This window comes from Sciurus carolinensis, chromosome 12 (genome assembly GCF_902686445.1).
Source record: "Sciurus carolinensis chromosome 12, mSciCar1.2, whole genome shotgun sequence".
In the NCBI taxonomy this organism is placed as follows: domain Eukaryota; kingdom Metazoa; phylum Chordata; class Mammalia; order Rodentia; family Sciuridae; genus Sciurus; species Sciurus carolinensis.
The window spans coordinates 73,196,309-73,222,671 of NC_062224.1; the positions used below are offsets into that span (position 1 = coordinate 73,196,309).

Consider the following 26,363-nt stretch of genomic DNA (forward strand, 5'->3'; position numbering starts at 1 on the left):
ATCTGTTATCACATCTTTGAAGATGTTTGCTATGGTGTTGTCTATTAGGATCTTAGAATGACTCTCATGGGAGAGAAACTGTTGATCAGTTTAATTGTTTTGAATTGGAAGAGAAACAGGAGATAGAATATTTTAGATCTAATCTGAGACAACTAACTAGAAAGTGTTTTATACAGACTGTAGAAACAGAATCTTTTGACATAATAACATCACAGAAAGGTGTTCAACACAAAGAGTTTTTTTTAAATCAATAGGATTCTACCATTTTGAACCAGATATTTGTCAGAAAGTCAAGCATATCACCAAATGGGTGCCATTTATGTCTCCGAAAGAAAGATTGCCATCAAGTAACAATTTTTCTAAAGATATGTTTTTTCACATCTTTTGAGGAATCTTCTTAATTTAAAAGATAATTAAATACTGTGGTGGGCTACTAACAATTTTCAAGTCTGTCTTCTGGTTTCCCAGAAGAGGACAACTTGAGACACTTTTCCAGGATGATTTAAATTATCATCTATTTATATGCAGGACAGTGAACCTAATGATTTCTTAAAAATCCATTTCAACTTCAGAGCTGGGAGAAATCTCTGGTACAAAATATTCGTTTGTTACTGACATATTTTCTGCCCCTGTTTCATAGTTCTCTATTTTCTTAGCAAACATACTATAAAGCCTGCTTTATGTATGTCAGTAATTTAAACAGGTGTCTAAATTGTGCATTGTTTACATGGCTTTCGTCCCCACCGTGAGTACCACTGAGAAAGTACCCAAGTTGAGCTCTGAATTATAGTGATGATCTGACCACAAAGCCTTATGCCATAAATTCATATTTACAATCTGACCACAACACTGAGCAGCTACATGCTCCCAAGGGTTGGAGAATAATTGCGCTATTTAATTATTTTTGAGTCAGTTTTGTTCTGTCCCTTATGAGAAGACCATCTGTTAGACAGTAGCGTACTTTGCCCTGTACCACATTTCAGAACTAATAAAATCAACAACTCTCCCATTGTCCCTTTACCTGCAACTCCATCGTGTGGACTGTGTTTCCTGTAGGTGCCCGTGGTGTTTTAACTGCACAGAGAGTGGCTCTTTCCCTCTCTGTATCCTCTCATGCTGTATGTTCACTTTGTTTCCCTGAAAGCTGTCCTGTTTTATTGGTCTGAATAGTAAAGTCAGAGAAGGAGGATATTTGATGTGGGAAAACTGGAGTGATCCTCCATCGATGGGGCTCAGGAGCCCATGAGGAGTTAGAGCAGGTCTCATCCATCATCCTGCCACAGAGTTCCTTGGGCTCTTTGTGTCCCCAGTGCAGTCAGCTGTGATGAAGTTGTTACTGATCAGATCCGTAGAAATATCTAATAAATAGTTAAAGGTTATGGATTTCTGAAATAGGGGGCTCAGCTTATAGAGGAGGTTTTGCACCTCCTTCAAACTCTCTCATTTTGTGTTATTGTTTTGAAAAGAATGACTCTGAAAAGATTTGGGAGGATCTCCAGGGCACCAGCTTCCCTAACCCCCCCAAATGCAATTAAAAATGTGTCTTTTATATCAGAACTGGTAGAACTTTGCTTCTTTAAAATTAATTTGAATAACAATTGAATATGGACCAGAAATTTCAAGTATAACACAATCACATGTGTGACATTTGGGGGCCAATACACAGAAGATATAAAAGTGTCAAACCATTACGTATAATAACAGTCTAATTATCTTGCTTCAGAGGGGTACCTCATAATATTGCTTGAACTTGTTATCTGCCTACCAGCCACCTCCTTCTTTATGAGTGATGTTTAAACATGTCGGATACATTAAATGTTTTTGGAAAACCTGGACTAGACTTAAAAGAATGTTATGTCGATGGAGTTTTGATGGTTTTGAAATATCGCTTAAACTGAATGGCTCAAGATGTGCAGTCATATTAAATCAATGCTGAAAAGTTACAACTCTAATAAATTGTATTTATGCTAATGGTTGGAGTCTGATTTACTGCAGCCATTAAAAGTGAAGAATAGGGGCAATAGTCTTCTCAGAACTGCCATTTTCTCTATTTTCTCTTTTATTCTTTCATAGCTCCACAAAGTGTGCCAACTCCCTCAAGAGTCCAGAGCATAAATGGATATAGCATTGAGGTGACCTGGGATGAACCTGTTGTGGTTAGAGGTGTAATCGAGAAGTATATTCTAAAAGTCTACAGTGAGGATGACTCCCACATACCCCCAATGCCCTCTGCCAGTGCTGAGTTTGTCAATCTCAGTAACCTCACAGGTAAAGGTGATTATTCTACAATGGAATAGATCTCATTAACTTCCTTTTTGTTTGAATTTTAAGTAAAATTGTTCTGCAAGCTCTTTTCCCAAAACTACATTAAATATTCAGATAGTTTGCTTGCTTGGAAACAAGAACCACCATCTAATATGGTAGAAACCTGGATCTATCTACCTATATGAAAAGCATAAAAGCATAATTCTATAATATGCATGGGCTCTCATGGACAATTCCCTTACAATGTTGATACTTTTTCCTTCCCCAGAACACCAGGTCATAGGTAGTTATAGCTCTTGAAATAGCATCTTTTGTGGATCCTGTACATGCATGCAGGACCAGCTTACCTATTTTACCATGCAAAACTTTACTCTTTGGGACTAGCCCAAGTTCACACCACTATTATTTATTGTAAAATTGCTGATTAAACCTAATTATCCTGAGGTGGAGGAGTGTTTGAGCCCCAGCAGCTTGACTGGCAAATCAGTGAATCAATTTCTCACAGTGTTGCATGCCATGAAGAGGATTAGAATAAAATGCACCCATATAAACCACTTACATAGCCCACAATGAAATCTTTGCACATCTAGTAAACTAGCACTTTTCATTCTGAAATGCTAAACACACATTTATATGGGAAACCAACTTATGACTTTGACCAAAACAATAAATAAAAAAATAAAAGCATTAAATCTGGTAGAAAAAAATTTCCATGAAAAAAATGTAACTTGAGTAATATGGAAGTTAGAATGCCTTAAATATATTTCTTCTTTCCAAGATTTTTATTGCTTGATCCCCTCAAGTCTTTATTCCTGCTTTAGAATTTTTAGAATCTATAACCCGAATCCCTGGATGTAGTCAATTAAAAAAATCATAATCTCCACTTTCTTTTTCCCTTTTACTCTCCTAATAAAAATCCAAGCTGGTGAAGTCCCAAGCTTACTTTTTTCCATGTTGCATGTGGCAGCAAAGCAAGCTGACAAATATCAAGCAGTTTATCATTGAAAATGTCCCATCTCAATTTCAAATGTGCCTTCAATATTGACCCCAATCCTACCATGCTTCTATCATAAGCTCCTTGCCCCATTCCCCTCTGTAAATATCTTATATTTCTCCAAGCTATCCAAATGTTAACCTTCCTTCCTCAACCTATTCACCTGATGGTTTTATATTTTAGATCAAATTAGATACTGTGGAAGAAAACAGAATCTGATATACAGGACCTTTGTTAAATTCTTTTTACCAAATGTATACATTAATGATATTTCTGCCCAATGAAATTTTTTTAGGGGTTTAATGAATCAATAAATGCTAAAAGACATAAAAACCATTTTTAGCATATGATAGATTTTTTCTATCATTTTATTTTCATTATTATTTTTTTACTTTTTGGTTTTTTTTTTTTTTTCTTTCTCTATCTGTTTTCACAGAGTTCCTTTTTCCTATCAAAAATAAAACCTTTATAAATCTCCTGGACCAACTGTCATTTCAGAGATGTTACTGATAGCTAATCTTCCTTTCACTTATATTTTTAATCTCGCTCTGCTACACTAGAGCATGGCCTTAGGACTATCATTAACAGCTTAGTATTATTACTAAAATTATTATTAAATGCATCACTTTATTATTAAAGCAAATTCTCTGGCCCCCATCCCTCCTGCTGAATTAGAAACCCTGGGTCGTAGCTCACCAATACTTATTTTAACAATCTCTTAGCTGATTCTGATGCACATCAAAGTTTGAGAATCATGGCTCTGGTGATTCTTCACAGGATCATTCAAATTCTATTATCTCCCATTGCTAAAAGCAAACTCACCAAGCCATCACATAAACCTCTGTTTATATAAATTCCTCTCCAGTTTTGCTCCCTCTCTGTTCTTCCCGGATTTCCTGCTAGGGCAAGGTATGTAGGAACATTGATCCTGTTCTTTATCTGGCTTCTGCTTACTCCTTCAGCGGTTTTTACATAAGCAAAAAGACTTTACAACCCTCATCCTCACCACTCAACAGCATTCTACATACTAGATTTCTCACCATTGTTTGAACTATTTCTTTACTTCTGTGACTCCTCTTTGTTCTTGGTGCCCCCTATCACCCCTTTTCTCAATGTTCTTTTCTCATTCCTTGACTGCATTTTGGAGAGTCTCCAGATTTGGAACTGGGCCCTGTCCTCACTCCCCCCACCCCTCCTTCTCCAGATTTGCTCGAGAAACCTTATGGATTCCCGGAACATAGAGATGCTACTTACTCAAAACTGCAAGTCACCTAGACATCCAAATGTCTGCATTCAACAGGCATTTGGACACATTGATATTACCAGTTGGATGTCTCTCAGTGTCTGAATTTAACATATTGAAACTTGAATGCATCCTCCTCCTGCATCTGCAACATCAATAAATAGCACCTTCAGTCAGCACTTATTCAAGTTTTAGTTATTCTCAATGTTCGACCTTCTCCTTTCCACCTCATATTCATACTTGTAGATTCATTTTCTGAAATATTTGTTAAATTCATCCATCTCTTCTTTGTCAAGGGTTCAGACCAAACCCCTGCAACTCTTAACTGGACAACTGCAATACTCATATTTTGCAGCTCTTTTTTTTCTTTTATTATCTTAGCCATGAATTCACCCTGCAGAGCAACCCTGCTGCTCTACTCAAAATCTTTCCACTGACTTTTCCTCAATCACATTTTATCTCAATCTCCCTTTATCTTCTGAACTTTCAACTTTTCCTGTTATAACTAATATGTTTAAAAATATGTGTATATACCACGATATATATATATTTGCTATACATATATACACATTCAGGGCAATTCCTGACCATGATCATAGATAAATTCCTAGAAATGGAACAACTGGGTCAAAGGGTCTTAAAATTTTGTACAGTCTTGGACCAGGAAGTCAGGCATTAGTACAAGTGCCTGCTGCATACTTTCCCTGTGACCTGGGGACTCTATACATCATTCTGGACCCTTCTTTAATACCTTAGGTTGTGAATAAGAGACTAATACTTAAATATTACAAATATTAAACAATATCCTATTCCACTTCTAACACATTTCAGCTATGTAACTTGAAGAAATAAACTAAACTCTGTGTGCTTCAGATTGCTTTTGGGTAAACCAGAATGAACTATAACTGCTTACATCATAGGGTCACCAAGAAGAGAAAATGAGTCCAAGTATGCATAAAGTACACAATACTGTGCTTGACATGGGCACTATCAGATGTCCATAAACTGTGTATCTAGTGCTTAGCTTATGGTAATATTTTCAAGAAAAGGTTAGTGATTTTTTTGGTTATATTACTGCCAATTATTTCTCCAAAAGTGTGCATAAATTATGTTCTTCCAGCAAGCAGAATACAGTATTGCACATTTAATTTTATGCTAACCAACATCATACTTTATAAATGTAAGAAAAATATGTCAGAATATTGTCATAATTTGAATTTAGTAGAATACCATAGAGAGTAAGCATTTTTCAATATGTATTGAGCACTTACACTTCTGTAACATGCCTAAGTAGGTTCATTGTTAATTTTTCCATTGTATGATCACATTTTTTTCATTGACTAAAAGTACCTCTCACTCTATGAAGAATATGCAAGTTTGCCTCATATGATGCAGACTCTTCAAATGTCAATTTTCTTTTATTTTAATTTGCATTTTGCACAGATTTAAAAAAAATTTATGTAGTTAATATACCATTTAAATTTTGTGTTAATTTTCTACGGGTGATTTGAAAATTTTCTGTATGCTTCATTCATGATAGACTATTTGTTTATATTAAATATATCATGATAATATACAGTATAGTCTCTGAAACAGTAATTCTAAATTTATAGTAAGATCTATTTAGAAACTGGGTGCAGAGAAGCATTTCAAATTAAACCAGTCTCTTCCAAGATTCTGAAAGATATCTCCCTGGAGGAGAGACCCCACCAGATTGAAAACCAGTATAGTGTATTATTGGATGTTACAATAGTGCATGTGAAGCATGTAAATAGTGTATAGGGAGAAGAAAATTAGAGAACCATTGACCAATTTTTATCTATTTTTTATGTACCCAATCTGTCAAAAACTGGGGACAGTATCTCCACTCTGAATGCAATTTTGTCAATTTCTCCTTGAGATATTCAGTTTCTTGCTTGCATTTAAAAAAAATACTTGTTACATTCATTATTTATATTTTAACCTTCAGAGTCATGTTGTTTTAGGAATCTCTCTGTAGCTTGTTAATTTTATAATTCATTTTAGAATTTGCTGTATTTTAGAAGTGGTGTGTGTCCCTCTCTCATGTGTTTTTGTAATTGATGTAATTGCTTGTATTTCTACTATCATGTTTTTGGCTTTCCAGTTTGATCATTGTTTTTTATGTATTACATTTTGCTATTTATTTTTTAATTTTGCCAGTATGGACTAGGACTGCATTAACTTTATTCCTCACAAGGAATTATAAAGGTACATGTGTTGCTCACAGTTTTAAAATGGGAAGGCAATGACATGTGTGGAAGGTAATCTCAAAACTTAAAGAAAATGCTGATATGGTCAGGTGGACTTACACTGTGAAGAATAAGGAAAATGGGACTATATGTGAACTAAGAGTCAGCCATCAAAACCATCTTGGGTAATCATAAAAGCGAGATAATTTCACAGTGAACAAAATAAATACTAGAAAATGAGATGAAAGGGGTGACAATATAGAGAAACAGAAGACAGTTTGGTGAAGATGTTAAGGGTGTGAACATTAGTTGGTGGCAACTGCTTTGTCAATTGGTTAAGAAAATAAGGTATGAAAAGAGAAAAAAGTAAGTAAAGTGTATATCAGAAATATTTGCTGTTGGTCTTGAAAGTAACCCCCTTTGGAATACTTGAGGTGACTTTTGTCAATATTTTAATATTTTAATTTTGCTTGCTAGTGTCATATTTATTTGACTAAATAATGTTTAAATAATGTTGATGTTTGGTACACAGGCAGTTTAGATTCCTTGACTGATAGAGGGTTCTTTATTAATTTAAAAACTCATCAGAAAATTTGATTTCTTTCCATTGATTTTTTTTCTGTTCAAATTGGGTCTTTTACTCTTCAAATTGGGTCTTTCTTCAGCTCGGAAAATTTACTCTTGCATATATGATCATTCTTTCTGCTAAGAGATAACAGCTTTCAATGTTATATATTCCTTCTGAGCTTATCTACTCACTTTTGTAGTTCAGAACAAAGCTTGTAGAATCAAATCAATCTAGGTTTCAAAGTCCACATATGCCACTTATTTGCTGCATATTTTCAGTCAAGCAAATTTTAAAACATCCCTATATTTGAATTTCCTCCTATATCCATTGGGAATAAACGTCCTTTATATTAGGCAATTTTTATGACTATAAAAATGAATTATTTACATAAAATATTTTGCTCAGAAAAGGCACACAGTGAATGTCCAATGGATTAGTAGCTATCTTTATAATCTGTTAGGGAGAGGTTTTGAAATCTAGGTTATTGTCTGAAAATTACTTCTTTTCATTTTCTGATTTTTGGACTGTTGATTCTGCCATTTTTCAGTTGATTTTCCATTCTTTTCTTTACATCTGTTATACAGTTTACATTTGTTCCCCGTCTTACCCAGCTCACTTTGTTATCTGCTGCTTCTCAGCATTCTCAATTTTCATCTCCATCTCTGTTGATTACCACTTACCTTCTGTCTCTTGTTTCACAGATTCCAAGTTATTTAGATCTTACTTATGAGCAACTGATGATTTTCAAGTTTATAGTTTTCCTGAATTAAATCATCCCTAGAGCAGGATAGTTTTCTGGAATTTGAGTTACAATTTTCCTATCAGCTACAATACATTCCCCAGCCTCTCCTCCAAGAGTTCAACTGCTCCATTCCTAAACTTGTCTTCAGTTTGATTGTTTGCACAAGAAAATTAAATTGTTTTCAAATTCTTTCATGGGACAGCCAGTTTCTGCTTATAAAAGCCTGCATAAGGATGATGACAGGGTAAATAGGGGTAAATTTGCATTAGCCTCACTGCAATCTTGCAGCCTCAGCTCCTTTCTTTCCAATCTTGGATGAAGTAGGACTGCTGAGAGCTCGAAGGCATTTTGCACCCAGTTAGGGTTTAGGTTTGCCTGAGATTCTGTCTTTGCCTGATATCTTTCCAGGCATTTCCAAACATTTGATCCTTTGGTTGGGATTCTTACAAAATGGTAGTGCACAACCTATGTGGCCACTGAGTCACTGGGAAGCTTTGAAAATACAGATGCCCTTGTGTCCTCCATCCAACCCATGTACAAAGCATCTGATGTAATTGGTCTAGAATGTAGCCTGGCACAAGTAATTTCTAGAATGTAGCCTGGCATGAGTAATTTTAAGTGATCTCAGGTAATTCTGTTGCTCAGCCAGTACTGAGAAACGCTATTAAAAAGAGAAACCAGGAAACATTATTAAAAGGAGGAATTCGACACCAATTGATCGAGTTTCAATTTTATCCAGAAATTCTATGACAGCTTCCACCTCCCAACTAAAACTAAAAAACTGCATATTACCTCATATAATGTGTAAAATACAAATAATAAAATATTAAAAGTAAAAGATAATATAAGCAAAGGGGCATAGGACAACAAAAATTAAGTGCAGTGATTATTGGGAAGAAGTGGGAAATTACAGTCAGACTTAAACACAGAAGGCAAAAGAAAAGCACATGATTAAAAATGAATATCAATTAAGCAAACTGGAAGAATAGAATAGTGAAACAGAATATTTGCCATTTATGAATTTGGTTACCAGAGGATTAAATGAGATAACTCCCAATAGCAATGCAAAGTCCAAGGGTTAACAGTCCCACTCAGGAGCAAATGGGCCCCTTTGGGCCACAGGGTCTAGATTCTGTGCCCTCCCAAGGCCAGAGTTCAGAACAAGGAGCTCTTGAAAGTTCATTTCCTCAGCTGGAGGCTCAGGGTAGAAAGCCCTGCAGTTATCACTCCTTTTTCTATAGACTTGTTGCAAAGGGCTCCAATTAACTCTGTAGCTTTTGCTGATTTTTCCCTGCAGCCCTGTTAACATGCAAAACCACTGCCCAGGAGACCATCCAGGCCTTTTCCCTCAAAGAGGGTGCTCAGAAAGTGTCTTCACAATTTGTTTTGAAATTATTTCCAGAATGAGTGGATTCAAGTACTTGCACATATATAATTGTTTTTATCTTTAAGATGTTTAAATTATTAGTATAATTAGAATAGCCCATAGCACTTGGCATTGTGCTAGGGTATAGTTGGTCCACAGAAAAAATATTTTCTCCTTTTATTATTGAACTAAAATCTAAGAGTTATGTTCCTTTCTCAAGCAGAAAAAAGCACTCTTTATTATAGTTTAGTAGATGAACCAATAATAATTTTTCAGATGACTTAAATCTCAATTTATGTAGAAAATAAAAGAAATTTTAATTGATAAGGCAATTGATATTATAACTTTTGCTTCTAAAACTTGTTCACTTATCATATACAGTAGACTTTAATTTTTACCTGAAAAAAAAAGTGGGTGAATACTGAAAATCTTTCTCTAATTGTTCTCTCTCTTCCATACCATTAGTAATAATTAGGTGAATCAATTCTATTGGTCATAGGTGATTCACTGATTGCTTATAAAATGTAGATTTCTGGATGTCTCACACAAGATTCTGTGCTACATGGTAGAAATCTGCATTTTACCCAGTTCTCCAGCTGGTTCTTTTGCAGAAGGTTCAAGGACCACACATTGAAAAACACTCATGTCAAGGAACAGTCACGTGAGAAGGGATCATTTTCACCTGCAAGCCTTAATTTATCCCTGCTTTGTTCTTTCCTCTTGGTCCATCTGCATTACTTTTGCCATCAGAAAAATGCTAGGACAAGTAGAAGCAATAGAAAACAATGCAAGTAGAGCTTCTGACCTTCAAGGACAGTGCTTCTGAAAGATCCCAGTGGAAAGGAGATGAGAATTAGCTGGGGATCTTGGTAAAATGCAGATTCTGATTTGTTAGGTCTGGGGATAAGGTGAAAGGCTGCATTTCTAGTCAACCAGCCCCTACCCTGCAATGTCCAATAGAAAGGCAAGAAGCTCATTATTTATATCAGAAATCGGGGGTGGGAGTTCTAAATTACAGAATGCCCATTAAGTTCAGAGCAAAGAAAGACCACTGCAATTCAAAGTATGACATAAAACTGTAATGTCCTGCATTTAAATTATAAATATTTTATTATAGACCTTGGAAGTAGGGGAAGGTATGAGGACAAAAGTGAAAAAGAAAAAAAAAAGAGAGAAAACTTAGAATAACACCACAGGCAAAGAATGTTGTCCACACCCCCGGAACTGATAATACCTGTTAGCAAGAAATAATATGTGAATGATTTTAGGGTGTCCCAACCACTGACAAAGATGTAGAACTCGCTGTTGGGGTCCCTTCGAACAGGGTGAAGGCTCAGCAGCCCTGAAGAGTCATTGATTAATGAGGAGCTAGAGACATACACAAAACTAAATGTACTGTACTTTATGGGCCATATAAGGAGTTGCCAGGGGACTTTAAATCATAACTTATTTTTGCATGATGCTTGACTTGATCTTAAACCTGGACATCAGTCCACTAATAAAATGCCACCCTGTACATGTATGTGAACCTGTATATAAACATACAAATGCACATTATATGCTTAAGCTATATATAATATATATTATTATTATATTTATCTGGAAAGTCTGTGGAGAGATATCTGTAGTTTAATGCCATGCAATTTCTTTTTCTATATAGCTGAGAATCCTTATCCTACAGTTGTTAAAATGTTCTCTGACTCCTCTTTGTACCCCACTGTATTTCTTCATTAGACAAAAGTCTGCTAAAGAATAGGTATTACATTTTATTTTTATTTAAGGTCTGGTTCAATACCTTCCTCAAGGAAGATGATCAATATATATTTTTAAAAGAATTAACAGAGATATGGATAAATACATGAATTCAGCTTTCTGCTACTATCCCTCAGTTCATACAATGTTCATATTGTATTATCATGCTGAGTTGGATGGTATATTGAACTGCTGGTCCTAGTAAAGTCTCATCAGACCTGTAGTTCTTCAAAAATATTTTATGAAATAATATAAGAAACTATCACAATTATCATATTATATATGCATATTGCATATTATATATGCATAATATATGTGAAAATAATACATATCTTCTCCAAGGGAAAAATGTTGGTAGAGTGAATAGAATCTGAGTTTAGCTCCAAAATTTATACCTCAGAATGGAACTTCAGCAGAAGTTAAAAATAATGGAAGCCAACACTACTGCAATGCCGATGATTACACATGGGTAAAATTATTCATTTAATTTAAAAAAATTTATTCTGTGTTCTAGGCTAGTGCTAAATCCTACATTTGCCATCTGGTTTTTCTTTTACTTTTTGAGATAGAATCTCACTATATTGTCCAGGTTGATCTTGAACTTGTAGGTTCAAATGACCCGCCTGCCTCAACCTCAGCTGGGTTTACCGGCATGTGCAACCATGCCCACTTGTCATCTGCTTTTATATACTACCAAAATATAGGCCAAAAACCTCCCTCTGAAGTATAATATTAAGCAGAAAAAAATGAAACTTTTATCAAGGACACACTAACAAAAATAGGTTTATCATTTTTCATTAGTTTCACTTGAGAAACAGAGAACCCAAAATAACAGTGATTTAACCAACGTGAAGCTTTTTTGTTCACTGCAGTTAGTCACTGCAGAAGTGGGATGTTCATAGTGCCCGGGACCCATCCACTTTATTTTTGTGCAGTACCATTCTTAGGGATGAGTCTTCTACCTGGTATGATTTTCAGCCATCCATTCAGATTTCCACCTAGCAGGAAGGAAAAATGGTTGAAGAAAGATACAAAAAGGCATATTTTGAAAATTGTCCTTCCAAATCTGCTTATGTTCTGTGGTCAGAACTTAGTCACAAGCTATACCTCCCCGCATAGCATGTTGGGAAATGTCTTTATTCAAAGCAGGCATTTGCCCAGCTCAAAAAATATGTTTGAGGAAGAAGAGTATAATATATAATAAAGACCAATTGGTGGTCTCTGTCACCAGCACTAAACATTAGAAGAAATGGAAAATAAAAAACTTTATATTAACGGTACTGTTAAAAGATGAATTTTGAGGAAATCTTTGCTAGTTTTTATAATACTCTATAAATTAATATTCCATAGTTGTAGTTTATTACAAACTATTTCTTTAAATGTAAATATTGAAAGAAATTAGTCTGAAAAAATTCACACTACAAAAATATGGCTTATGACATAAATAGTAAAAATAGAAATGATGTAATGTCCCTGCTTAGCTAATGTAGAAAAATTTCATTAGGTAATGCAGTGTTGATGAGTTAATAGCTTTGTTTTACTCTCCTGAATACGTAATGTGCATGAACTACTTACATATTGTGAATTTCTTATGAGTTTATTTTTTTCCTTTTTTTGTTTTATAATTTATTTGTTATAAAAAATAAGGATTTGCAGGACAGGATTTGGATTTCTTTTTGATAATGTGTAACCTGGTTAAAAATGATAATAATGTGTAGATTCCATGGAAAAGTGGTAATCAACTAGGCATGTCCATAATGTCTATAACTTTCAATACAAATACTTTAAGATTATCAATCAGATTTGGTAAAGAAAAAGAGCAGTTACTCTAATTGTCTGTTTTCTAACTTCTATCATTTTTATTTGTATTAGAATGTATAAACTATTCATGTAATAAAAGTCCAATGTAGTAGTAAAACAAGCAAGTATATATGCCTATAATATTAAACATATTAGTCAATAATATACACATGATGCAACCACAAACACATTAGTGTGGAGTTTCTTATAAGTCACTGTTTTTGTAAAAAAAGTATGATAGTAATACACATTTCCATGTCTGGGTTCTCAAGCATGCTACTTTCTCTTTGTAGACAATAGATTTTAATATTAAATTTGAAACTCTAAACACATTTTAAATAAACTTTTGGCTATAAAAAATATGCTATTGCTTTTAGTAATACTTTGTCAATAGATCTCTTTCTTTCTTACTAACCTGGGGCTTCAATCAAGGGGGAAGAACAAAGGTCAGAATATGTGAGTTCAACTGTTCTCTAACTATGTCACACCCTGCCCCACAGCAGCCCCTCTGAATGGGGTAATACCATCAAAGTCTTGTAGCAAGGAACATGGGGCACTGGTCAGTAGGGAGGACTTTCATTTCCTTCTTTTCCTCCTGTCTCCTTGCTCACCTCCTGCTTAGTCAGGTCCAATACTGTGTTGGAGACAGTGACGTCATTGGGAATCTCCAACATGTAAGATAAAGAGTTAACACAAACATGTGACTTCAAATTAATTTAGAATGAAAATGACAGGAACTCTGTAGTTCATACCATGAAGGCACTGATTAAAAATTTGAGGTTAGATGTAAGCCTGCTGAGAGACTCTTAACTGGATAATGCTTTGAGGTCAATTAAAATCACTGGTTAAACCATGTGTTAAGACTGGGATTAGAACCTGAATTTTATAAAGGAAATAAAAGGATATTATTTTTCCTGTTTAGAAACATCAAAATTAGCATAGTCTTTGACCCAAGGTATTCAACTTTCTGTGTTCCCTACTGAAAGTTTTTAAAACCAGGTCAAAAAGTCAATCTGAGGTAAATTAAATGTAAGAAAAATTAATTTTAAAGTTTCAAAGAATCACCTTGAGTTTGAGGTGTGTTTGCTATTTCATCTTTTAGGTAAAGTGAAAATTGACTTTTACTTTCTAAATATTAGAGATCCTTATTTTTATTTAAAATGCTACCAAAACCACAAAAACAACAATGCCACCTTCCTTGGTTTCTAAGAACCAGAAAAGAAGCATCCTGAGTGTGTTTCCACATCTCTCCTAGACCATTAAATTTTCATCCATATTTAACAAATGTCATTATTCAGTTTCATGGGGTCACTGTGTCAAAATGTCTGTGTTAGGACTTTAATTTATTTTCTGAGGGTCCTTAAGTGGGCAGAAAGCATGGCACGTTGGATTGATTTACTCTCTTTAATCCATCCACTTGGCTGGTTTGGGATGTATACTTAAAAATTAGAATTTATCAGCACTGCAGCAGAATCCTGAGCCAGAAAAGTTGCCTTCTCTTCTGGTCTCCTCCCCCAGGCCGGTTCTCTTTGAAGAGGTGGGTTCTTCCATTGTGTCTCCAGGTACAGTAGCAGCTCTGCCTGTGTGGTGTCCCTTACCAGATGGCCCTCTTAATAAATGCCTTGCTCTGGCCCACCCTCACTTTCTTGATCCAAATGTGAAATGCCAGCAAATAAATAAGAGCATTGCACTCTGATGAGTTCTCTTGAGATGGATGAAAGCCCTGGGGAGAGGAGAGTAGAAACAGCTTTTCTGTTTGCCGTGACTGCTCCTAATTACTGGCCAGTCGGTAGAACACACCGCTTAGATACTATAAAAATAGAGAAAATAAATCCTCTATATGATTCCAGATGACTTTGCTAATATGAAAATACTCTTGGATTGTTGGAGTCCATTTGAAATATCATGCGTGATCTTTGCAAGGGGCTCGCTGACTTTGGACTCCGGGTAGACAATTGCCGTGTGCAGATTTCCCCGCCAGACTCAAAGTGCAACGGAAATGAGTGGGTAATGAGAGCAGAGCAGCCAGTTCTTTAATTGAATTAAAAGCTGGGTGACATCAATGCAGACACCTGTCCAATTACAGACAGGCCAAGGTGTTTACCATTGCTGTACAAGCGATTCGAAGATGACAGAAATCTTTCCGCCCACAGATTAACATAATGAAGGAGAACAGATTACAGTGGATGCCGGCCAAACACCTAGGTTGGCAGCTGGGGGTGGGGCGGGGGAGAGAGGAGGAGTCTGCTGAAGTATGTAAATAGAAACGGAGAGTCCTTTTTTCTCCTCTCCAAAATGTGTTTGGCTTTTAAAAGGATGCCATTTCGCTTTGTGTCTCAGGCAGGGTTTCCAGGCAGAGCATTTATACTTGTCTGCATTTAGTCAGAGGAGTTAATCATAAAATTTCAACGTCAAAGCAGACTGCTCTGTTGTTTCATGCTTCTCGGCATCCAAGAGTCCTATTAGAGGCACAAAAGCTTGTGCAGCTGGTTCAGCCCCACAATGATTTTCTCTAAGGTAGTAGGGCTGCCTCCAATTATTGATATTCTCATTGGCGCCTTTGAAACTTGAGGTTAGAGCAAAGGAAAGAAAGTGTTAGAGATATTAATCTATCAGTCAAAGGATACAATGCCTGTTACTTTGGTGGCTCCCTGGAAGGGGCAGGGTGTGGTGGGGCTTTTGTAAGAAGGAAGTAGCCTAGCAGTACTAAGAGAATGAAAGGTCTTCAATTTTTCAGTCAACTCTCAAGTGCTAGTTTTTGGCATAATAGTAATACCAATATAATAACTGCTGGAGAACAGGACATGTGAAGAAGTCTATACCCTTTGCATTCAAGGAATTCTGTCAATCTTTGAAAGGACTTTTATGTTGCATGCTTCTCCAGACACAGATTCTTCCCCTCTGCTAGGCAAAAATCCTCAGAGCACAGAGTTTGGAGCCATATACGAAATGCAGAAGAGCTCTTAATTTCCTACCATGATGTATTTCCTTCTCCTAAAAGGAGTTCTGCCTTGCTCTTTGAGCTTGGGCTTTCTGTACCCACTGTGGCCCACAGGACTGCAACTCAAACGGAATCTACTTACTTGACTTCAAACTCCCTTGGTGTGGCATGTCAGGATTTCTCAATGTTAAGCATTAATGCAAAATGCATTATCGCTTTGCAGTGAGAGTTATGGTCCTGCTGGTGCCAATGATTTTAATCCAGATACCAATGCTCCTGTGTTTCATGGGTTACTAACACTTTTAAGACATCAATAATGCTTACTTTATGCTTATTGAATGGTCTTCCCTCACTCCCCAGCTTGCCTTCTTCCATTATCAAGAAAGACTGGCAGGTTTCCTGACGTGGTTGGGACCATTTTCTGATTTCACAGAGTTCTGTGGCTGAAAGGGAGTTTAAGAGGTCATCTTGCCTGCCTAGTGATAGGGACACTCAAGTTAAAGAGAAAAACTTTTCTGTGATAACTCCCAAACAAGACATTCACATCCAAGCCAATATTAAAGTTCTTACTGGAGGAATAGACTTTATTATGGTTATAATAAAGGAACATCACCCCATTTTCTCTTAATGGGTTTTCAAAGGACACATTTTTATGTCTAAGTTTCTTTTGTAAATATGGCATATGGTATATTTCTCTATTTTTAAGATAGAATACAGACACAGATTTTCAGGAACTATTCATTTTGAAAATTAGTCCTTAATTAAATATAGGTCTCTTGTCATCTTCACCTGGAAAGTCCATATCTGACAAATACCCCTGTCTACTTGGCATGTATGCAAACATTCTGCTTTCTGTATTAATCTGTGTAGTAGTGTAATCATTAGGGTCTTTTTAGTTCTAGCATTTTCTTATATTAAAAGCTTTATAAAAATCATTTGTCTTCTAGAGTACTGTTCCCAGAGGCAGATCAAGAAAAATTGATAAATGCTTTTTGATGTTATTTTGTTATCATAGTATTTTTTTCTGCAGAATATATAATCTAAGTATGACTTTGATACCTAAAGCAATGCCATTAGGAATAATCACTCAAGGATCTCAAAGGAGTATCCAAGAAGGGCTGCCTTCCTCTGTCTTGGAGAGATTGTACTTCTCCTCCTTCTTTGATAATAGAACAACTTTTTACAAGTATCAACTTTAATCTATCCTAGTAGAAACAATCCATTTTGAGAATCGAAAGAGGAAAACCACATGTCCCAGAAAATAGAATGACTTCATTATTATTCTGGTTTAAGAGGAACAAACAACCCTTTCCCCTGCCCTAATACTTCATTGTAACCTGCCAAGAGGGGAGAAAATGCTGGATTGTACTCTGATCTTCTTACTGAAGTTGATAATACTAACTTGTATTTAAGGGAAATTCTTCAGATGGTTTGACCAACTATGTCTCTGAGATACAACATGATGGACAAGTTCTCCCTGGGAAAGAAATGACACTCTAGTCTCAGAAAGGACAGCACATTTTTTGAAAGTGTGATTTATGTACTATCCAAAACCTTCCACCTGGGATCCAAAGTTGGCAAGAACCAAAACATCAGCTCTCTTCCCCTTTTTTTCTGTTCTAAGTTTTGCAGCTCTCATTTCTCAGTGTTTATTATTGTTTCACCTGGCTTGAAATGGGAAATGTGAGCACTTTGATAAATGGCCTGTAAGATGATCTAGTTTCTCTCTTCTTTCTTTAAAAATCTCAAGATCTTTCTATGAAATGTAATTTGGTAAACTTCTCTACCAAAGCACAAAGCTGGGGAAAGCAAGTTTGCTGAGAGTTATATTGCCTTGGTGAATATCCTTTTAAAAAAATATTGTCTTTAAATGTAGGCCTCTTACCATCATATACAAGATCATATAAATGCCCCTGTCTAAATGAGGGTGAGAATTAGTAAAGGAATTTCATAATACATATATGCACACAAACTCTTCCACTGAAAGCAAGGTGGGTTAATTAAAACCTTGAAGATCATTTAGTGCATGCTAACTTGGTATCTGTTTGACATGATTCTTCTTAGTCTACATTAATACCTTACCTAATTAACTGATAAAACAGTTGCAAGGCCAGAATTACACTTCAGTTATAATCAGGAAAGAAATAATATCTCAGGATAAAGTATTTTGTAAGACCAGACTAAAAAACTGCAAAATGATAGAACTGCTTTTATGTCCTCTTACCTGGAGGAGTGACAAATCTTTTTTTTTTTTTTTTTTTCGGTGCTGGGGATGGAACCCAGGGCCCTGTACTTGTAAGGCAAGCACTTTACTAACTGAGCTATCTCCCCAGCCACTGTGACAAATCTTTGTGCTGAGGATTTCATATCACCAAACTATACACAACCATTGTGCCTTTCTGGACACAGTATTCCAAGGCCACAGTTAAAGCATGCCCATCTGTGAAAGGCATTGCCTTTTCCATTTGTCATATAATTCAAGTGATGAACAAAGGAAACTAACCTCATATCCCAACATGAGTTTCTTGCATGTATCAAAATTAAAAGTTTCATTGACTGGGGGCTGATTCTTTTCTTGATAGTGTGGCATTATACTAATTCAGCTTATGCAAGTTGTTCTATTTAGAATCTTACAGTAGGTTCCAACTTACCAACAGGACATAGCAAATGCCAAAGATTTTCTAAGGATACAATGACTGGAACACATATTGTCATAATGATGTAGATTGCAGCCTTCAGTTTGAATATCATGGTAGAGGCATCAAGAAATGGGAATATAAAGTGCTGGGGTGTGGCTCACTGGTAAAGGACTTGCCTACTATGCTCAAGGTCCCATGAGAAGGGTATAACACAGTTGTTATTTCAAAGGGACACTATTAAAGTTAATGAGTTTAAGAATCTAGAGGAGTAGACACAGAGCTATATAAGTAGAAAGCTTACAACAGTACTTCTAGGAAAAAAAAAGAAGGGATGAGAAATAAAGCTTAAGAGTGTTGTGTGTGGATTGAGGCATGTTGAGCACGAAGTCTTAGTGGGACATCCAGGTCGGGTCACTAGTCTCTAGATAGAAATGCAGAAGGAGAGCTTTGGGGAGATGTGAAGTCTGTAGATAAGCAGGTTATCACTGAGAGGTGAGGCTTCATAAAGTAACTGAGGCAACTGTTTAGAAAAAGGAATAAACCTGAAGCCCCAACCTTATAAAAAACAAGTTATTTAAGGGACTGTAAGAGAGCATCCAGTAAGTGTAGAAGGGTAAAGATTCAGGGTTATTTGATTTGGTACTTAAAGGAAGACTAGTAATCTTTGAAAGATAAAAATCTTCTAGTAGCCTACAGAGACAAAAGCTGGGTTTCAATAGTAGTGTGACTTGGACTGACATACCTCTGCAGTAGAGCTTTCAACCTTATATAACTCTGTGTGGACTCTTCTGTAGTCTTAGACTCATTAACCTTGACAGTGACCCTTTTGGGTAAGTGCTGCATTATCCCCATCTCACAGGTGAGACTTGCGAGATTTCTGCAAGTTAGAGTCTGTTGTTGGCTATGTACAGATGAGGAAACTAAGGCACAGTGATCAGAACAACCTGCCTAAGTCCATACAACCTATCACTAACATAACTGGTATCTGTGTGCAGGCATTCTGGTCTGAGTGGCTGTGCTTTTCATTACTATGTGATGAAGCTGTGTGTGTGATAACATGAGCTTGCTCTTAAGATGTTCTTAAAGTGAACTCAGTACAGTTCATGGTCTGGGGGATTCAAAAGGAAATGATAAACACAGTGGAAGGAAGGAAGGGAAAACAGAAGGTAGTAACACAAGGGGGTTTTGAAATTAGAACTGAACTTGGCATGAGATGGTCACACGTGTACACATATTAGTTCATTGGCTTGCTGTCTTCTTTGGCCGTGAGCTGAGAGGATAGTGCCAAGTGGATGGATATTTTCATGTAGAAACATAGAAGAGAGGGTTCAGTAGCCCAAGAATAGGCCCGGGAGCTGCTGGAATGGAGACTTGAAGGCAGTGTGAGGCATCGAGGGCAAATAGGAGGTGCCAAAGCAAGCAATGACTTACTGTCTTTGCTTCCTTCTGGCTCTTTGCTGTTTTAATTTTGTAAATTTTCTAATTGGGGAGGGCAAAAACAGAAACATGTTTATTAAAATTTGTGTTTGAGTGATGCAAGCTGTCAACAATATTGGCACCTTAAAACAATAATATATTCTCTAGGCTATTGAAGGTTTAATCAATAAAGGGATACCAGGAGTGGGTCTGTCATTTTATAAGAATGATGACAGTCTCTGGTTAGGATTAAAGATTGCTCTAGAAAAGTTCTTGAGGAAAAACAGTGGTGAGAAAAATGCACAAATTATATTTTTGATAATTGTTTAATTCACAGGATTAACTAAGTAAAGAACTTCTGCCTTGATTATGAACACTGGTAAACAAAATGTGTTTTCATTTCTACAGGTACTTTTAATTGCTGAACAAATTTTATATATCCTCCACCCAGCCAGGTTAATTCAACACTCCCGTGTGCAATACTTCCATTTAAGACAGGTGTCTTAATTAAATAAACTAATAATTTTGCAAGTAGAAGTACAAAGGCATAATTATCTAATTTGCTAATTGTTCGACTATGCTAATTTGCATATTTGTTAACTGCAACATAAACAAATAGTTTGTATATGTGTATCCTGCCGTTAAAATAATGAAGCCACTCTTGGGAGTAACATTTCCTAAAGTGTGTTAATAGACACTGCCATAAAAAAGGACTCCTTCGTTAAATATGGCTGAAAAATGCTAGGTTCAAGAAAATTGAATAGTTTTGTTTCTGTGGGAGGCCTGAGATTTGGAATGAGATAATATGCATTTTAACTATTGGATACATTGTGGCTGTGTTTCATGGGCTATGTGTAGATCCTCCCCCCAATTCTTAATGGTTGAAATATCAAATACTGCTTTAAAGCTGTCTTAACAATAAGTAGGTCTCACAATTTTTTCTTATGAGTTACCCCATTCTGCAATTGGTAGACAAGCAGGAAAATGAATTCAAGAGTCATATATTTTCATTCTTTATTCTCTCTCTGTCCCTGTCTGTCTCTGATTCTCTGCCTCTCTCTGAATCTGTCTCTGTCTTTGACACACACACACACACACACACACACATACACGTATATACAAGTCTTTACAGATGCTTACAGTAAACATGCAAACCCTATTTGTCCCTTCTTTTATTATAGGCATATTGACAGGCTTGCTACCCTTCAAAAACTATGCAGTAACCCTAACTGCTTGCACTCTGGCTGGCTGTACCGAGAGCTCACATGCATTGAACATCTCTACTCCACAAGAAGGTAAAGTAATTTCAAAGGTCTTGACTTCCACATTTCAGTCATGAATAATAAAATAGGAGAAGAGCTAAATGCTGCAAGGCCATTTGCTGGAAAACCCCAACCTAATTTGATGACAAAGTGCATTGCCAGGCCATAATTGCTCCATTTTTTGGGGGGGTGCGCAAATGAATCAAACTCCATACCCTTTAATGACATGCATCTTTAATAGCTGTAATGCAGATTAATGGGCTTTTTAATTGCTGTTACATTGTTCATGCAAGAGCCTTGTCATTAATATGAAGCATCTGAAAGATTAATGAAAGCTTCCTCATTTTACTATGGCTCAGAAGTAAATCTAGAGACAGTCTGACTAAAAAGAATTGATTGTATGGCACAGTATGAAATTGAGAATCAAACGGTTGATTTCCATGGTCCCTTTTAACTGCTAAACACCAGCACAGGCAACAATTATTTCAGTATGATGGAGCCTCCAAATGCCAATTGAGGCATTATTAATCACTGCTCAGTTCCTTCTGACTTAAGACTCACTTTTGTTGTACTTGGAACTTACAAACTATTGGCATAAATTAATGTTTCAGAAAGCACATGTTAAGAAAGCAGTGGGAAAGAGAAAATATTTTAGCACTCTGGAGTTGAGAGCTTTGCTCAAGCATCTGAACCCATCACTTCAAGAAATAATAGCTCTCAAAATATTTGAAGCATTGTTACTTCATATTTCTATCCCCTGGATGAGAGGAATCGTACATTTCTTATGCTGTCTAGTTGTAAAGTTATTTAGGAGATTTAAAGGCTTGATCTCTAGGGGAAAAGAGTCCATTGCTCTCTTTCTTTTTCCTAGTATCCATCCCTACACTCCTCCTCTTTCTTCTCCCCCTTTTGAATCCTTCAGCAAGCACCATATGCATAGAAGATATTTAAGAAAAAGGAAGACAGAGACCCATATGACAAAGCAGTGGCAAGGAACAGATTTTGTAAGATCCTTTTTTCTGGCACTTTTATTTTTCTGTTTTATACCTGATCTAACCAGATCCCTGTACTATGGGCTATATCATCAGTGACCCATCACCTTTATTTTCTCAAAAATTTCCCCATCTAGTCTACTAAAAATGGCAGCTTTTCCCCCAGGGTATCATTGTGTCTGCTGGAGTCCATGGTCATCACCCCCTTTTGCATGTGCTTCCACCAGCCTTCATTGGGACAAAGTGTCCCACATCTCATTATTTTCTGTATATCCACTCCACCCTCTGTCTAGATTTTACCTGGTCCCCTTCACACCTATTTCATAGCTATGTCCCAGAGGGAATCTTTACTCATTCTGTTCACATCTCCTTGTCCTTATTTAAAGAATTCCAGACTTCTAACTTTTCCAAGAAGTTATTCTTAATTTACTAAAGGATGTTTGGTTTTAGGGTCAATTTTTGAAAATGTTTAGTTTCTGGGAGTCCAGTACTTTGACCACTATATAAAATGAACAAATCTTATTTTTAAAAATTATCTGCAATGTAGTTTCTAGATATAGTTCATTCCATTGATTGTCCCTTTTCTAGCTATTTCAATAGTTATGCAGAGATTTTTAAAAACATTGTGAACTGCTGTCAGATTGTTGCCCATCTCAGATTGTAAGCTCCTCAAGGCTAGGGCACTTTTATCTGTTCAATTTGCTTTAACTGGCACTGTCCCACATAGACATTATGGGTTAATAATACTTTTGATGAAGTAACACAAACGTCAGTCAAGTGAACTACTGTAAGGACTCCCCATCCATCACTGATGCAAATTCTCATAAATTCAGGACAGTTATTTAGCACTGCTCCTAAAGCAATTACTGACAAGCTGCCCACGAATCCAGAGCATTTCCATGCAAGGGATTTCAGGTTTATTTCATGATTTATGGGTTTGGATCTAAAAAGTTTGAGTTAGAAAAGTAAACTAAAATTAGACTCTATAAATCTTTTCCTTTTTCTTCCTTTTTTTCCTTCCACAGCCCCACAAGAGGTTCAGCCACCAGTAGCCAAATCCCTTCCCAATTCTTTGTTACTTTCCTGGAAGCCACCCAAACAAGCAAATGGTATTTTAACTCAGTACATTTTATACATGGATGGAAAGCTGCTCTATTCAGGCAAAGGGGAGAACTACACAGTCACAGGTAAGACTTCTATTAATCTGTTAATAGTTTTTATATGCCAGATAACTATACTGTGCAATTATGTGAAAAAGTGGGTTTTTGAAATTGGGCTACTTATTTTTGTCCTCTCATAACTATTCCTGTTCCATGATCTTCAAGGTCATATTAGTATTATGGTAAAGTCAAAGCTGGAAAATATGGAAAATTGTCTACCTTCCGCATCACTTCAAGGTGTGTGTTCTCTACTGTAGTTCCCCCACCATGACTCATCCCAGTCCCTTGCACCACTATGCCTTTGCTCAGGTACAGAGGGGACCTTGGGGTAGACCAGCACGAGGGCTCAGCATAGACAGCTCTGCCTCCCACTGATCACAGGAGTGCAGCTGGGTCCAGTGTGGTCCACTCACACTGCCAGAGCCAGATTGGATCAGTGACCTCCTTTCAACAAATTTATGATCATGTGGCTAGCTACTGTAATATCTTCATGAATGTGGAATAATCTTAAAACTCTGATGAATGTTGCTCACTGTGGTCTGAATTTTAAATGGTTTGAGAAGAACATAGTATATAGGCCTGATCACATAGACAGTTAAGAAAAATAAATTGTTGGAAAGCTTTCTAAATACAAGAGGCCTACATTAGGTTTGTCATCTGGTGTCTGCACAGGGTTTGTATTTGTATAGTACTTATAATCATCCTATATTATATGACTTTATATACTTGATTTGTCTCTCAGGTTTGATATTATTAATCAAATATTGATTGATTTAAAAACTAAGGCCTGGAGATATTAAGTTCTTTGTGAAAGGGCACGACAAGTTAGAATCAGAGGTAGAATTAATTATGTATGTATTCACTCATTCACATTAATGCCAGGTACGAAGATTATAACAGGGAATCAGCCAGACATTGCCCCTCATTTCTTGGCACTCCCAACTTCATGGGGACACGTCTCGATGCTAAAATGAGGCACTGGTGGAGAATCGTATTCTCAGCTCTATTATTTGTCACCTCTTTAGTCTAAGAACCTTAAAAGGACAAGAACTATTATTTTTATATTTTGATCATCATGATGGGACAGAATTCTGTAGTATTTATTCTAGACAATAGATGTTCTTACTCCTGTTTCTTAAGTGAGGAGACTGAGGCATACAGTGCTTGTGGTCACGTGGTCTATGAGTAATAGACTTTGACACCAAGCCTAAGTCTGGCTACACTGAAGTGAGTGTGAACTTAAAACAAGTTACTTAACTTCTCTGAGACATAGTGTCTTAATCTGTGAAGTAGAAATAACTACACTCTTAAGAATTTTCAAGAAATTACATTGTATGAAACAGCATGTGGGCACGTGGCAAAACTGATAAAAATTGTTTTCTGTAGAGTACAGAGTTCAGATTACAAGCTAAACAATAGATTAATTTTACCCTAAAAAAATTGGATCAAAAGATTAAAGTCAATGGCATAATTTTAATTAAGAATTATAGGCTAAAGAAATTATTTTGGAAATAATAATTATTAAAATACGACAAAATGAACTTTATGCATGTGTTAATAATAAATATACAAAAATCTTCTAGAATCAAAATATATCATTGTATGGGCTATTGTACATTGTAGATCTAGAATTCTCCAATATCCGGGCATGACTTAAGTATGCCCCTGTATGTTCACTGAATAGCGTTATAGCCCACATCATTTGTTTGTGGGCGTTCTCATGAACAAGATTGCTTGTTTGTGCTCCTAAACCATAAGTGTCATTAGAACTTGAGCATGTCTGCTTGGTTCATTACTGCAACTCCAAGACCTATCCCAGAGTGGGCAGTGAATCCATGGTGGTGGAGGAAATTATCCTGACTCCTGGGAAAAATAACAAAAAAAGAAGATAGCAAGGGGAACTGGAAGTGGGATTGGGAATACCAGGAATAAAAGGGAAAAAAAAATCATCCCTTCCATGCACAGGGAGAAATGCTGAATTTGTCCTCTGGGAAGTGGTGCCACTTCAATATTACTCAGAAGTGATAGAAGCTTTTTCTATAAGCTTCATGGCTTCTCACAAATAGCCCTTGTCTCCAAAGAGCTTAAGATATGAAGCATGTTGAGAATTTTAGTGTTGGTCAGAAGGAGGAAACTAAGCCTAGAAAGTTAAGATGGAGTTGAAAGATGTACAGTACTCTCCTAATCTATAATAGCTAGATAAACGAAGCCTGGATAAGTCAAGATATTCTAGTCAGTAATTGAAGGAACCAGTTCAAATATAGGTCCGTCTTGTCCCAATGTCTACACTTTTCATCTCTATACGTTCTCTTGTTGAACATGTTTTATTTTAGTGAGAGCCATGACTCTGAAGGGGAACCAGGGACCTTATTATAAATCTCAGAACAGCATCATTAGTGGGCTGGGACCACCAAAAAAAAAAAAAAATCACAACCTGTTTGGCTTCAAAATAAATTTATTTCTCACTGTCTGAAAGTTGTAATTTCAAGTCATGGTGTCAGCAGGTTTGATTTCTCCTAAGGTCCTTCTCTGACTTGCAAATGACCACCTTCTCACTGTCCTTAAATGACTTTTCCTCTATGCAAACACATGTTTGGTGTGTCTTTTCTTCTTTCTCTAAGGATATCAGTCATATTGAATTAGGTTCCCATCTTAAGAGCTTGTTTGGAGGTTCTAGCAGAGGAGCACAGCTACTCATATACTCTCGACCCAAGAGTGGTCCTCCTCTATCGGGGAAGGACATCTTCTTCGCCTGAGCATGCAGCTTTAGGAGGGATGTAAGTGAAGCAGTGAGGGAGAAAGGGACACCTCCCAGCCAGTCAGATCAACTGAATCAACCCTGGAGACCAATGGGATGGCAGATGTCACAGCCAGATCACCATCTCTCCTAGGTCCCCACTCTTACCACCTCATTCACTCTTAATTATCTCTTTAAAAGCCCTGTTTCCACTGCGGTCACTTTGGAGGTTAGAGTTTCAACATGAATTTGGGGAGGACACAGTTTAGTCTATAA

At 36.5% G+C, this 26,363-nt stretch overlaps 1 protein-coding gene across 1 annotated transcript in view; it reads left to right on the forward strand.

The window, feature by feature from the left end:
* Positions 1–26,363, forward strand: part of Ush2a (usherin) — a 746,720-nt gene that overhangs the window by 331,477 nt on the left and 388,880 nt on the right. The window contains exons 29-31 of the mRNA XM_047521110.1: positions 2,074–2,268; positions 21,118–21,231; positions 23,216–23,377. Coding sequence (XP_047377066.1) covers positions 2,074–2,268; positions 21,118–21,231; positions 23,216–23,377 — 471 coding nt within the window. The remainder of the gene's footprint in view (positions 1–2,073; positions 2,269–21,117; positions 21,232–23,215; positions 23,378–26,363) is intronic.